The following is a 15,527-nucleotide window of genomic DNA, read 5'->3' as shown; positions in this document are numbered from 1 at the left end:
TATTACAGTTAACTATGCGACGTGATATGGAACTGTAATGCGGTCAAGAAAGCTGCCTGGAACTACGTTTGCCGTGCGTTTCGCAGAAAATAATTGCACACCTCAGAACGTTCATCAGCCAATCAGATTCAAGCATTCAACGGACCCGTAGTATAAGTAAGGGATAATGTAGAGGCAGCCGGTAGTTATTGGGAAATAAGCCCCGACAGTGTGATCAGGACCCGACGCGAAGCGGAGGGTCTTGTATCACACTGAAGGGGCTTATTTCCCAATAACTACCGGCTGCCTCTACATTATCCCGCTTATTACACGGCTACTTGCCACAGAAGAAAAAAAACTGGACATGAATATGAATTTGAAACATTTTATTGGCATATTTGTTTTAAATTAACATTTTTATCCTTCCGCGAAACTTTGCACAGATGCATACAATGATCGTAATACCTTATTAAGATCCTCTGCTTCATACTTGTCTGTCTCCATTTTTTTCTCTTTAACCAGTCGAAGTTTTAATGCCCATTCTGTATTTTTTTGTGTGTAGGCTTCGTAGCTGTCATGCTCTATTTTGTCAAGTTCAGTCTCAGTAAGCTCTCTGTGTCTTGTCGTGGTTGTCGAGTGTTTGTCACAAGATGGCGCCAAACAGACAGTAATCTTTATTGATCTTTATTGGCGCGGAGCGATTTTACTCGTGCAAGTAGTTCCGGCTATGCGTTATTATTTTGGAGCGGTTATTATTTGAAAAGAACGAACCTGCAAATGTCTCAACTGACCAATCAGAATCAAGCATTCCAGAGAGCCGTGTAATAATGTACTATATTCAGTAAGCAGTACGTTAGTATTCTATTTTGATATAGCCGTGGTCATGCTACTTAATAACAAGCAATGATGCCTGCAGAGGGCACTGTGAGATGCATAATCTTCATAACAGTAATCTCCATTAAATCGTTTCAGAAATTAAATAAGAAGGTTTACGAATTTCTGTTTGTCTCAAGATTTCCAGCTCAGACATAATTTTCTATTACAGCGTTACTTGACAGACAGTCAGCAACTGCATTGTTCTCAATGTTATCTAAACATCATTTCCTAGAAGTCCATATGGAATGTTAAAACTGAAAGGGCTGAAACCCTGCCTTATGTCTATTTATAAAGCTTAGATAATTGTTAACATATGTTTAGGTTAACTCTTTGATGATCACAGCGAGCACTACTCCTCTATGCAGACCCCATACCATGCAAAAAGTGCTGAAATTCGCTAGAAAATCAGAGCATTATTTCAGACTGCTGCTTGTGCAATTCATTCTGTACCAAACAAATGGTTTTCTTAGTAATACAATAAAGAACCAAAACCTTTAAGTTTCCAGTGTGTTCTTTAAATCAGTCATTCAATAAATCAAAAATTTGTTTGAAGATAAAGTGTTTATGTATTTAGAAGTCTTGAAATACTACGACGCAACATGATCTACTAAAGGAAATGGAAGAAATTGCAATTAAAAAAATATGCATACAAATACAGTGCCAAAAAAAACCATTTAGTATTAAAATGTACATGAAAGTGAGTAGTCAAGCAAAAAAGATCATCAGTTACATCAGTTAAAACACAAAATATAGATTTTTACACGTATAGATTTGTAACAGACGGATGAAGCTTAAAATATTTGAATAATATATTTTTTCACCAGCCTTTATAAGCTTACCAGCAGATTCACATCTTTAATGAGCTCTGAAAATATTCTGTAATTCAATCTGCTGATATACAAAGCAGCAAATACACTCATAACAAAAACAATGACATGTTCTGTCTTCATCTGTTTAACCACTGCATTGTGATTACAAAGATAAGATTACATATGAAAATATCCAGCAGCAATGATCCGAAGCATTGAAAAGTTTGAGTCATGATAAAATAAGCATGATGTCATATGAAATCGATATGAATGCTAAACCCCTGGTTTAAAAAAGAGCCATGTAAACATGTAAATATTGTCATAATGTAAATTAATATGGCTTAAGGCTTTATGTATTGATAGACAGTGGTAATTACATTTTCTCTGGGAGAAAAACTGTTAGGCACAATAAGCACAGATGTCAATTCATGTCTCGACATCTGATACTATCTAAATATCCCATTTGGATTTGGTTAAGCATGCTTGGAAAAACACATACGCACACATACACTCATATGACAAGCAGATGTTCCCTAAATTATCAATCTAGAAAAGGTAATAAATCGCTGTAATTTATTAACTTAAAATTTTCGGTGTGAAAAAATAAGGTGGGTTTCTTAATTTTACTGGAAACATCTACAGGTCATACATCAGAGAATGTCTGAGTATATATGCAGTGTTTGTATAGTGGGGTCTAAAACACTGAGACTATTAAAAGAAGGTTTAATATCTTGTTCATTAAAATGAAACTATCAGCATAAGTAAAAAACACCACTTTTTAGTGCTTGGCATGTTCTTTTGCTTTAATAATAGCATGCACTCCAGTTGCGATGGACTGTACAAGTTTAAAGGAACAGTATGTAAGAAATGTATATCAATTAATCATAAAATGGCCCTGATATGTCACTAGATATTAAGAAATCATGTTCATTTCAAATACTTATATCACTGACAACAGTGGTCTGGCCAGGATATTGTCATTTAAAAAGTGGAGTTGCAGCCCTCGACTGATGTTTATGTTGTCATGTTGTGTATTGGCCACCAGTTGTGTGATTGCAGTACCAGTTTTAGCCATAAGTTTTGTGATTTCAATATCAGTTTTGGCCACAATCCTACATACTGTTCCTTTAAGCAAAATCTAGCTTTAATCTGACCTTTTGCACAAAGGAACTGGGTTGAAATCCCAGATTTGGTCTCAGACTTTTGGACCCCACTATAAACAGATTATGTTATATAATTTAGTCCTGTTGACTTCTGCATGGATGTGTATGTGTTTGTGTGACTCTATCAGTGCTTCATAAAAGACTGTATCATGTCAATGGGCAGAGGGAAGATGATGGTGGAGTTCTTCTCCGCTGCGATCGTGTTGAGGGTCTGGAGGTAGCGGAGCTGCAAACCGGAAGGGGACTCGGCGATCACCAGTGATGCCTCCTTCAGTGCCCGTGAAGCATTCATTTCACCTTCTGCTGCGATCACCTACACAGAGCAGGAAGATGGGGGTAACAATAAAAAGTGCACTAAGCTGGGTAAGAATGCAGGTCTGGTGTCTATGAGCTGACCTCAATTGGAACACTGGTATACCACACGAAAAAATAACCCCCTCTACAAAGACTTGTTTTTGAACAACTGGGGTAGTAAGTAAAACCAAAAATCGAAGTCTGATGTCACTTATTTTCTTGAGAAAGACACTTAAAGGAAGAATACACCCAAAAATAAAAAAGTTTAGTACAAAAAAAAGTCATTGTTCGCCAGTTGCGGCCGGATGACTTCTTTTATCGAGGGCGCTCGATGCGAAGTTAGTCACCACATGTTTGCAGCTTGTCATGTGTGTGGTTAATTTTTCTCTAAATATGTGTTCTGGGCATCCAGCGATCCTGTGTGCATCACGTGTCTTGTCAAAATAAGTGCCTGCTGCAAATGCGTCTAAAGGGTTTATGATAAAATAGATGCTTGCGGTTGCCAGATACTCGCATAATCTTATGCGTAACCAGAGTTTACTGTTAAGGGAGTGTCTTGCATGTATTTTGTGAACGTGAGCGTTTCTCTTTTATCATAAATGGTTTTGACACGTGTGCAGCAGGCACTTATTTTGACAAAACATTTGTTGCACATGCTTCACATGATGCAACAGACACATATTTTGAAAACACGAGCAACACACGACACTCTGAACACATATTTTGAATTTGCGCCCCTCGGGTGAGCAGTCACGAGCCGCCACTGTTGTTCGCTCAATTAATCCTTTAATCTGTTAAGGGGAACTGGTAATATAATAAATGTATTGTAAGTGATTTTGGATCAAAGTACTTGCTGTGAGCAGCCGTGCAGATAGATTTATGCTTTACTAACCAGGACAGTGGTTAATGTAGACAGGGCCATTCATTTGAAGAAAACATACATGATCTAAATTTAGCACTGAAGACTATTCGTGCACTAAAAATACACTGCATTTCCATTCCCATGGTTAAGAGTAGGGGCATATTTTAAGGGGGCCAACATATACACATAGATTATACACAGAAGTGGTTAACAGATCCCCATAGCTGGAAATGACACATACATATAAATCAACAGATAAACTGGTCAAAAGTTCCTGCTTCCTTTGTATATTAATGCAGTTAAGAGTTTTTGCAGTGGTCTTTGTCTAATGTGAAGCGTATGTCTACACTTCTTACAGAAAACATTTTCACATGCAATAAAGTAACAATAGCACACCTTAGCTCTGGCCTCTCTGGCTGCTTCAGCTTCAGCTGCCATTGCTCTTTGGAGCTGCTGGGGCAGTTTAACGTCCTTGATCTCCACACGTTCCACTTTAATACCCCAATCATCTGTGGCATCATCCAGAGTAGACTAAGAAAAAACAAAGAGCCAAGCTTTAAATACCCTAATCCTTGCGATCTTCAGGATGACATTCTGAGCCAAACATGACTGCCTTGAAGTTTTATAAAGGATGCCAGATAAACATTCATCTGGATCATAGTGCAAAGTTTAAGATTAAAAAAATTTGAACATTAATGTGTTTTACCTGCATACTATGGGCAATTTCCTCTCGGTCAGACAGGATCTCTGACAGGTTTTTTGTGCCCAGAACATTCCTCAGGGTGGTTTGTGCCAACAGACGTGTGGCTGCGTCAGCATTGGTGATGTTAGCGACTGCCAGTGTGGCATTTTGTACACGGTAATAGACCACACCATCTACACTCACTGTCACCGAGTCTTTTGTCAGCACCTATGAGAAAATATCAGCAGAGGGAAACAAATAAACTTGGTCTTCTTTTGAAGTTGCAATTTAAGCAATGGAGTACAAAATGGAATTGCTTACAATTTTAAGAAGAAAAAAAAGAATGTGTGTATGTGTGTGTGTGATATGTTTGTGGTCTCACCTCCTGAGGTGGAATATCAAAGGTGATGGTGCGCATATCCACATTAATAAAGCTGTCGGTGCAGGGCAAGATAAGGAAAAGGCCTGCATCAGGAAAACACATAAATACAATAAGAAACACTTGGCAACATTGGCAGACACTAAAACAGAATCCTCTCTATGAGCTGCATAATGTGAATGTCTAGAGGCCAATCAGATTCCATTCTCACTGCCAGCAGGAGTCAGCTGACTAAATAATCACATGCATCTTTTTATGCATAATATTAACAACTATTACCAGTTCATTACTGTGTGATTACACATAAAAGTAAACAAACAGGTTTATTTGGTGCTAATATGCTTTAACTTTTAAATTATTGAATTACACTTGCAAACCATTTGGCCTTTACAACATTTTTGGAGAACCTTCAACCAAACTTAAAGGAATAGTCCATTTTTTAAAAAGAAAAATCCAGATAATTTACTCACCACCATGTCATCCAAAATGTTGATGTCTTTCTTTGTTCAGTCGAGAAGAAATTATGTTTTTTGAGGAAAACATTGCAGGATTTTTCTCATTTTAATGGAATTTAATAGAGCCCAACACTTAACACTTCACAATTTTTTTCAACGGGGTTTCAAAGGACTCTAAACGATCCCAAACGAGGCATAAGGGTCTTATCTAGCAAAACGATTGTCATTTTTGACAAGAAAAATAAAAAATATGCACTTTTAAACCACAACTTCTTGTCTAGGTCCGGTCCTGTGATACGTCATGACGTCAAGAGGTCACAGAGGACGAACGAGAAACTACGCCCCAGTGTTTACGAGTGTTTTGAAAGAGGACCGTTCTGACATTGTTGTATGTGGAATGATACTACTTAATGTCTTTGTGTCAGTTTAGTGTTTACAATGGTCCGCAAATGTGCGTTTCATATATGTAACACGTGACCTCTCTACGTTACTACGCATTTACGTTAGGTCGCTCTGGCGTATCACAGGACCGGACCTAGACGAGAAGTTGTGGTTTAAAAGTGCATATTTTTTATTTTTCTTGTCAAAAATGAAAATCATTTCGCTAGATAAGACCCTTATGCCTCGTTTGGGATCGTTTAGAGTCCTTTGAAACTCCGTTGAAAAAAACTGTTACGTGTTGAGTTAAGTGTTACGTGGTGGGCTCTATTAAATTCCATTAAAATGAGAAAAATCCTGCAATGTTTTCCTCAAAAAACATAATTTTTTCTCGACTGAACAAAGAAAGACATCAACATTTTGGATGACATGGTGGTGAGTAAATTATCTGGATTTTTTTTAGAAGATTTACTATTCCTTAAATATATGATAACAGACAAAAACAACAAACAAGCACATTTTTGAAGGAAGACATGCAACAACGATTTAGTAGGTATAAAATGATTAAACTATAGATGTTCAAACTTGGGACAAAGGTAAAAGGACACTTTGTGTCAAAATGTGTGCACCATTCCAAAGTCCTTAGTGAAAAATTAAAAGACTAGAGAAAGAAAAGAGGACAGCCAGCAGTTCGGAAATGTGTGACCAGAAAGACAAGCAGGTCTCTTTCTCTTTCTGTGTGTGTAACTGTGACCTTTCAAATGGTAGTTAAAGCAATACTCCAGCCAAATATCAAAATAACCCCATGATTTACTCACCCTTAAGCAATCTGAGATACGCATGTCCATCATCTTTCAGATTAACAAATTTGTTTTACTAAATGTTCTTGCTTTTCCAAGCTTATAACGGTAGACATCAGGGATCAACTTCTGACTTTTAAGCCCAAAAAAGTGAATTCATCCTTCACACAGGTAATCCACATGGCTCCAAGGGGTTAATAAAGGTCTTTTGTGGGGTAATCATCAATGTAATTTTGTAAGAAAGATGTCCGTGACATCACCCATAGGCAATACGTGGGTGAAGTTGATGTGACTGATTGCTGAAACGACGCCCGCCTAGCTTGACTGTAGTGACAGCAGTGGCAGTTCACCTGTCACTCAATTGGCCACGCCCTTAATTATGCAGAACTTTAAGGCTTAATATCATAGACGGATGAGTAACAAAAAAAACCCCTCGCAGTTGTCATGAAGGGCAAAATTAGCTATATAGACCTAAATCACTTTTTGTACCAAGCTGTAAACATTATTTTCTGCTGTAAAGTTTTAACATGGAGGTCAATGGTAATTGACTCCCTCTTGGAGCCAGTCGACGAATTGCAGTTTAAATCACTTCTGTATTTGCTTCATCAGAGAGATAGGAAGGTTGCCCCTCGGCTAAAGCGCTCCCGTAAATCAAGTCCAAGATGGAGCAGATACCGGAAGCTAGTTATTACAGTTTATAAAATTTAAAATATTCATTTTTTTCTTACAATAATCACAGATTACCTGCAGATGACTTTTATTAACCCCTTGGTGCCGTGTGATTTACTTCTGTGAAGGATGGATGCACTTTTGGGGGGTGTTAAAGTTCCCTGATCCCTGTTTTCTACCAATATAAAGCTTTAAAGAGCAAGGAAATGTACTAAAATAACTCCAAATGTGTTTGTCTGAAAGATGAAGGACATGTGTATATCACGTTGCTTGAGGGTGAGTAAATCATGAGGTAATTTTGATATTTTGATACTGGAGTATCGCTTTAATGCATGCAAGTTACCATCCCTATAGTTTGTAAACAAATCAAAAATGTTTTACACAAACAAGATCTGTTAAGCATCTGTTGTTCACATAGAATTCTTAAGTGTGAACCACACTGCTTTTATATTATTTTCCATTTATTTAATACAGCGAACAATCGAAAGGAAAGCATTGCAATGCAAGCATGTACAGTACCACTTATTTAACACTTTTTTGATGCATCTTTACTGCCTTTTAAAAGGCAAAAGTCACCTTTTTCATGCACCGGCCAGTAGTTTACTCAGTGGTTTGTATTCCCTACCGTGGAAAATTCCAATCATTTTCTATCTCTAAATACAGCATGGGAGGAGGAGCACAGATAGTTTAACAGACCCCAAGAGCCTCAGACAGAAGGCTTCAGAGACCTATAAATTTACTGATCTATAACCCTAAAACTAAATTAATTGGCTTTTAAACAAACTGCTGAATAACTTTGATAAAGAAAGCCAACAGTTACATTGATTTTCAGAGAATCTGTGAGAAGACCAATTAATAAGAGAGACTATCTTTATTACATGTTAAACCTTGAGGGAAAGCCTTGTGGATTCATATTCCAAAACACAGCATGGACAAATACACACCAGGGATAGCAACAGTGACAGAATACATGCAAGACATACAAAAATACATAGTGCCTACGAGAATATTTGATTCTAGTAGCTTTGTATCTCCTAAAGAAAATATTAAGCCTTAATATAAGTTAGTCCATGCACAAACGCACCCATCTTCTAAATTAGAATCACACTGGTTTATTCAGTTTAAAGGAAATGCAAAACAAATCACTTTTGCTCTCTTTCCTCACAAGTGCTTATATATATATATATATATATATATATATATATATATATATATATATATATATATATATATATATATATATATATTCCACCTTGTGACAAGCAGGCATTGTGGTGGACAGCCACAGCACGAATACAAACAAGCAGACTGCATCAAGTGACACATTTAACCACACACACACCCAACGATAAAAGCTGTAAACAGTGTGATTGGAGATTGCAGTGTTGTACTATAGTATGACCATGATCACACAAGATACTTAAATCACCAGCACTGATTCAATCACAATGATCAAACACTTCAAATGTGTGAAATTGATTCACTTACCTGGTCCTTTGGCTCCACCTCGTAAAATGCGACCCAGACGAAAGATAATCGCCCTTTCATATTCCTTCACTATCTATGGGAACAAGATGTAATTTTATCTTACAAAGAGAAGTATAAACGCGTATCTATCCTGTCATCTTCCAAATAACCAAAATAAAACACCAAGGCTTTTTTACTCTTACATTTATGCTGTGTTTTGATCTGAATCCAATAAGAGCTGTGCTCCCATTTTGGCTGTATGCTTAACTACACGATGACAATAAAAGCTTTCATTCATTACTTACTTAAATTCATTATGTGACTACATGACGTACTTAGCCATATATCAATGAGGTCTCATTAGATAAAGAAGAAACATTAAGTACCTTAATGCACATCCATATGGAGAGAGGCAGTGTGAGCAGTGTAAGCAAAATAGAGAAGATCACCAGGATCCATCCACACAGGCCAATGTCACTGTCTGCGTTCTCTAAACCTGAAAAACCACATGAATTAACTTGCATGATTTTACTTCGCAATTAAAAAGAATAACACACAACATGGGCAATACCCTAATGCCTTGTATAAAATCATAATGGATTTACAAGATGCAAAGAAAACAATCTTTTAACATATCAAAACTGTAATGCATGCATTAGAATAGCAGGATGCGCATTTATCAGCAGTGCATCACAGGCATTAACATAAAACAACATAGGAAATGAGCATCACTCTTTCCATTAAGAAAATCAATCATACAAGGCAAATAAAAGCTCTTTTCTTAAGTAGTCAACAAAATTAAGCAAATCATAAACTGACATTGCTTTCAAATTTTACCTACCTCTACCATCATCAACTGTGTAACACCACTGATCTACAGAGAAACGTAACTATAATAAGCTACTGTATTGGTGGCCTTTTCAATAACATTGATTGAAGCTGAACAATGTGCACAGCCAAAGACATAAAAGCACTTAAGAGCTAAAGATCGGCCCTAAAAAAAAATGACAAGAACGTGGTCCTTTTGCAAATGCAAAACATTCAGCAAATTATACAAACTGATGGGAGTCTTCATGGAGAAACTCAAGATTGTATGCAAATGATACAATTACTAAGCCGTCCTGTAAATAAATACTGTAATTGTAGGATGATTAGATCACCTCTACCTGGAATCAATCTAAAAAATGTTGTTTTAACAAGCGAGATCTTTGACCATCAACCACATGATCCAAATAAACCCCATGTTTCAATAAACCCCCACATTCTAAAAAGGTGGAATGTTGGGTTTTAAATGAACCTATGATGGGTTGTTTCAACCAATGATTGGGTTTAACAAGGTTTCTCCACATGTACAAAACAAGCCAACATTTTAAGTATGCATGTATTTTGATAAGTTTCAATGTAGGCCTGATTTAGCATTACATCTGTATAATTTATTTATTTTGTTAAATGTGGCACAAATAAATCAATTGAAGACCCAGCGTTGTCATGTCCTGAGCATCAAAATCTAAACCTTATCAAGTGCAAAGAAAACAAGTTATACAGGCAATTGCACTGTTTTACTATACCGTACAACAGTTTGAATAATAGACTGATTATTTTGCCAAACCCAGGCACACCCTACTGGAAAATCCAGCAAAGACCAGCATAAGCTGGTAGCTGGTTTAAGGTGGCAGTAGCTGGTCTAAGCTGGTCCTCCCAGCCTGACCATCTAAGTCTAACTAGACCAGCTTAAAAGGTGACCAAAACACAGCTAGACCAGCTTAAAAAGTGACCACAACTCAGCTAGAACAGCTTTAAAAGTGACCACAACACAGCTAGACCAGCTTGCTACACCAGCAAAACCAGCTAAATCCAAGCTGGGAGACCAGCTAAAACCAGCTAAAACCAGCTCACCAGCTTATGTCTGGATTTTTCACTAGGGCACCGTGCTATCAAAACATATACTTTTCTGATAAAAAAAACAGATGCTTGTTTTTCTTAAATTGCTTTCTTTTCTTCATATTGTAACGTTAGTGTTAGTGTTAGGACTGTGGTGTTTTAGGGTAAAATCACCTGTTGTTGCCCAGTTTTGTATAACGTTAGCGGGCATGAAGACACACCCTTGTTGCAATATAAACGAGCCAACGTAAATAAAACGAGGAAAAAACAAGCTTACGCTGTTTTTTCATACGCTGATCGTTTCGCAACAAGCATACTTGATATAATTACATTTAAATACGATATGCATAGCATGATCTATTTACTAAAAGTAAATTGAAATGGAGCTCGTTTCCAAACAACAACACAACAGCACACGCACGTGACTTTATAATAAAGCGTAACCAACCTTTCTGTCGTTCTTTTCTCTCCCGCGCCTTCATCGCAGCTGTTTCTCGACCGTCTTCCATTGTGGGAGATATCTTTGTGTTATACACGGTTGATGTTGTGCAGGACAGTTCGGGTCATACGAACGGTACAGCGTACTCTTGGTGTAATGGGGGTTGGTCTTTAGCGTAGTGGGCGGCCATTATTGTTGTCTTTAGGCACGTTTTACTTAATGCGAGGTTGCGCAAATTTATCGACGTATGACGTCAAAATGCCGCGAGAGCGATTCAGAGACCAGGTTTTGGGTCACTCTCGCGGTACTTTTATGTCAGTGTACGCAGCGCCGTATGAGTCAAAGATGCGTGGGTGGGGCATAGCTGCCTGGACGTTGATTCTGATTGGCCAAAATTATTATTTGCCTGTTTAACGCTTTACTTTGTGCTTTACATAGATAATATGCGTTTCTGAGGGTAGTTTCTTTGAGAAAAAAAAGATTACTTGGATCACGCGGGTATGATTTTGGTCATGCTGGCTCTGTCACGTTTCTCAGCGCTGGTAAGTATTGGAGTAACAAAGTTGTTTGCACGCAAGTTACCAAATAAAGCATTTGTGAGAAAACGTTATACGATTTTCTGTGCCATTTGCGGCGACAGGTACATTTACAATGACACTTGTAAAGTTTGGCTGTGGCTAGAAGGGATATACCTAGGGACAAAATGTCGTAAAATCTCGTCGAATGTGAGCTGTTTTTATTTTAACACTACACTCAAACCTAACCATAAACCCGACATTTCATTGAATTTGGGCCCTAAAAGTATCCTATCTAGACAGAAACTGTATTTACATCATAATACTTCCAAAACCTTACACTAAACGCGACATATCGCGATGATGTGCCCGTAGCTGTAACTCCTCTAGCCAGAACCGTAAAGGCGTCTTCATAAACAATCAATGTCGCCATCTAGTGTGAAGGAGTAAATGTTGCAAATGTAGCATATGAAACGTATTATTTTAATTGTACAGCGTGCACTTTTTGGGCAAGACCCTCGTAGATAATAAGATTTTATTGATGGTGATATTTAGAAAGTCTACATTATAGGAAATGTAAAAAAAATGCATTGCAAAGTAGACTACTGCCTGTTTATCTTATAAATCCTTTCATTGATTGCTTAATTTATCTTGATGTCTTTATATATTTGTATATACGATTAATATAATATGCAATGTCTAACTACTTCACTACATTATGAGGAGTGAAAGCTATACAGGCACTATAATGAAAAACTTAAAGACATTTCTTCCAAAAATACATATTTTATCAGATTGGATTCATGTCTATGATTACGAAAATATCTTTTAGACGATGCATCTATTTTGATATTTTGATGCACCTATCTTTGCACCTGCTTATACTACTGTAGCCTTTCAAAAAACAAATCTGTGAAATGTTTTTTCCCTTTTGGGTAGGGCATTTGTGCATTTCTTTCTTTTAAATTTATGTTTTATGTAGTGCAATTATTTATTCCTACTCTACATTTTATATTTTTTGTTTGCAGAATTTCCATAAGCATGCACATTCAAAAAACAAATAGATCTTAATTTTTCTCAAGTACTTAACATGTTGTCTCAATTTGTCCTTGATGGATACACTGCATGCAGACGTTACTGTTCTCATGGTCAAAGTAATCGAATCGTACTGTCATTCCTCTCACGCCCTTCATTTTTTCTGGGCATCAGTCCAGACAGCCCCTCTCACCATCACACCGTGGTTCCTAGAGGTGCGATTATCCTGAGAAAGTAAGAGGAACGGATGTGCAGCTCGCTGGAGTGGTCTGGGGCTCCGCGGCGTCTAATCCTCTTTTAATTAGGCTAAGGAGAGAAGATATGGGACCACCCCGGCTTAGTCACAGCACATTGACAAAGCACCAAGCTGGGAGAAAAGCACATCACTGACCGGCAGCAGCCTGTTAGGGCCTTACACGGCCTTCTCATGTGTGAAAAAATGCTCTGGTTTGACCTTTTCCATCAAAGCTAAAGATTTTTCTCAAGCTCTGTGTAGTCACAGAGGATGAGCTACAAAATACGCCTGATGCATTACTCTCAGTTTCTCACTTGAACTCTTTCTTCCTCAGTAAATCGCACCTTTTCTCCTGTGATTCTTACTGTTTTTGTCTTGTACCGTTATAATGGTTGCTGACAGAATCCCTCTAAGGTTTAGAAAAGGTGTGCGAATCAATTCTGCTGCATATAAAACTATCTGCTCTTCACAGACTGCTGAACACAGTTCACCCAGAAGTGTCAGACCGATTTACACTTTTCTGTAGATCAGTGGATATAAACCTTTTCGACTTTAAGGTCCTCCATTGTCCACAACAATATCTGAAGGCCAACCCACTTACAGTTTCTATCCAGTTAAACATTCTAGAGCTTGAGATAACAAAAAAATATTTACACTGGGTGTAAAAATAACGTAACACTTAGAAATATCAAGATTTTTAGTTTGTTTTAATGCTTAATGTTTTGTATATTTAAAATTATTGATTGACAGTCATCAAGAAGTCCCTCCTGTGTCCTGGCGCTGTTAATTATGTTTTTGTCAAGAATCATGAAAATTACTAATCCAATTGTTTTCCTTTGCCAAACAATGTACACTCAATCTCTTAATAGTCAAGATGCTTAAATGGTTCTTCACAGTAGGAGAACTCTTTTCAGTTCCTCAACTTACCATTCAGTCAGAAGTTCTTGGAAGCAACACTTCTTTATTACTTTTAATAATCTAAAGAACCTTTATTTCACTTTTTTTTTTAAAACAGAGGTCCTCTGGATAGTGAGGATTTCCTTAACATTCAACCAAAAATGGTCCTTCTGTGGCATTGTCAAGCACCTTAACATTTAAGAGCGTATTGTCCATCAGGAATCCTATTGCAATGTGACATTTAAATCACAAGAGGGAGCTGTTACTCCTCAAAGAATTGAGGTTACTTGATTGGTCTTTTCACTCAAAATGACATCTGTGGATCTTTTCTGACTTCAAGATACCCCGTCCTCAAATTTGAAGGTCCTCCCCACTCACAATTTCTACCCAATAAAATATTCTAGAGCTTGGTATAACTTAACAGATGTACAGTACAGTAAGGCCACCATGCCAGAGTTAGATTTGTTGTTTTTGCAATGTTTTAGTGATCATATATTATTGTTTCTCAGTCTCTTTAATAGAATACATCCAGAAAGTACAGGAAATGTACAGTATTAAAAACTGTATAAAAATGTAAACTGATGTGTCAAGTTTTAAGAGAAAACTCCCCTTCCACTTGAGCAATAGCAGGAACTGCAGGATCTCTTAAACCTAAATAAAATTAAATCCTAATGTCTAATTTGAAAGAAATAAGCATTTTTACTTCATTTTGCTCAAAAATGCTCAAGATGTGTTTAGTGACAAGAGAGGTTACACTAAACACCGACGATGCCTAAAGAAGAAATTTAGTCCTGAAATTTAAATTTTTTAGTACATATTTCCTGTATTTTCTGTTTATCTATAAAATAGATGTAAAAATAAATATCGATGGACATTAAAACTTCTAAAACAACAAGTCTGGTGGTGGTGGCCTAAGACTTTTGCATAGTACTATATATTTGTTATAAAAATAATTTTAGCTGTTTTTGTTTATTTAAATGCTTGTTTTGTGTAATTTTAAGTCATCTAAAGGCCTCCGAGTGGACCACGGCCCCCTGTTTTAGAAAACTGTACTATGTTTTCAGTAACGCAGTGAAATTTTTAAGTCGTGCTTGGTTAACCAATAGTTTATGTTAATCAAAAATAGTCAGTTTAAAGTTAAGTTTAAATGTTAAATTTGAACATGTATACAAAAATGTTGCATGTCCAAATATTTAAGTTAGTAGAATTTTCTTCAATAAATTAAGTTTACACTACTTAATCTATTTAATTACGTTTAGCATTAGGGTTTAAAGTTGCATATGTTGCAATAGAAGAAAAAATTTTTGTTCCCCAAAGAAACTTTAAGTTATAAGTTGTTAGAATAACCATTTATATTTACCTTTCATTAATACCTTTTTCCTCTATGAAGAATCTTTTGACCAACAAAAATATTGTGTAGACGTTAGAGGTTCTTTATGGAACCATTCAGCCCAACGTAAGACCCTTTGAGGAACCTTTTTTTTAAAGAGTGTATGGTATAAATAACATGCCATTAAAGAACCACCTTACTCAAAATGGATTTAGATGGTACTATAATTGTCATTATTTGACGATTACTTTTTTCTGGGCTTCTAAATGGCCCAACACACTGTAAAATACTGCACAAACCCCGAGTCTCGCCTGACACGGATCAAATTTTCTGTTTATTATTCCAGTTACCCGGGTGTGCGCACGATGCCGGTGAGTTTTTC

At 36.9% G+C, this 15,527-nt stretch overlaps 1 protein-coding gene across 2 annotated transcripts; it reads right to left on the bottom strand.

Moving 5' to 3' along the window:
* Positions 1-1,397: 1,397 nt before the first annotated feature.
* On the bottom strand, positions 1,398-11,298 carry stom (stomatin). 2 transcript variants are annotated; one of them, XM_065244190.2, is made up of 8 exons: positions 11,143-11,288; positions 9,655-9,687; positions 9,200-9,309; positions 8,835-8,907; positions 5,048-5,130; positions 4,690-4,893; positions 4,380-4,514; positions 1,398-3,140 (listed from the first exon to the last, which is right to left on the bottom strand). In XM_065244190.2, the coding sequence occupies exons 1-8, from the start codon at positions 11,201-11,203 to the stop codon at positions 2,952-2,954; spliced, it is 888 nt and encodes a 295-aa protein (XP_065100262.1). In that variant the 5' UTR covers positions 11,204-11,288; the 3' UTR covers positions 1,398-2,951. The 2 variants fall into 2 exon arrangements, with proteins under 2 accessions (XP_065100262.1, XP_065100263.1); XM_065244191.1 differs by lacking the exon at positions 9,655-9,687 and having other exon boundaries at positions 11,143-11,298.
* Between the last annotated feature and the right edge of the window lie 4,229 nt (positions 11,299-15,527).

The sequence above is a fragment of the Paramisgurnus dabryanus genome, chromosome 18 (genome assembly GCF_030506205.2).
Source record: "Paramisgurnus dabryanus chromosome 18, PD_genome_1.1, whole genome shotgun sequence".
NCBI classification, from domain to species: Eukaryota; Metazoa; Chordata; class Actinopteri; order Cypriniformes; family Cobitidae; genus Paramisgurnus; species Paramisgurnus dabryanus.
This window is presented reverse-complemented; position numbering and strand designations above follow the sequence as displayed.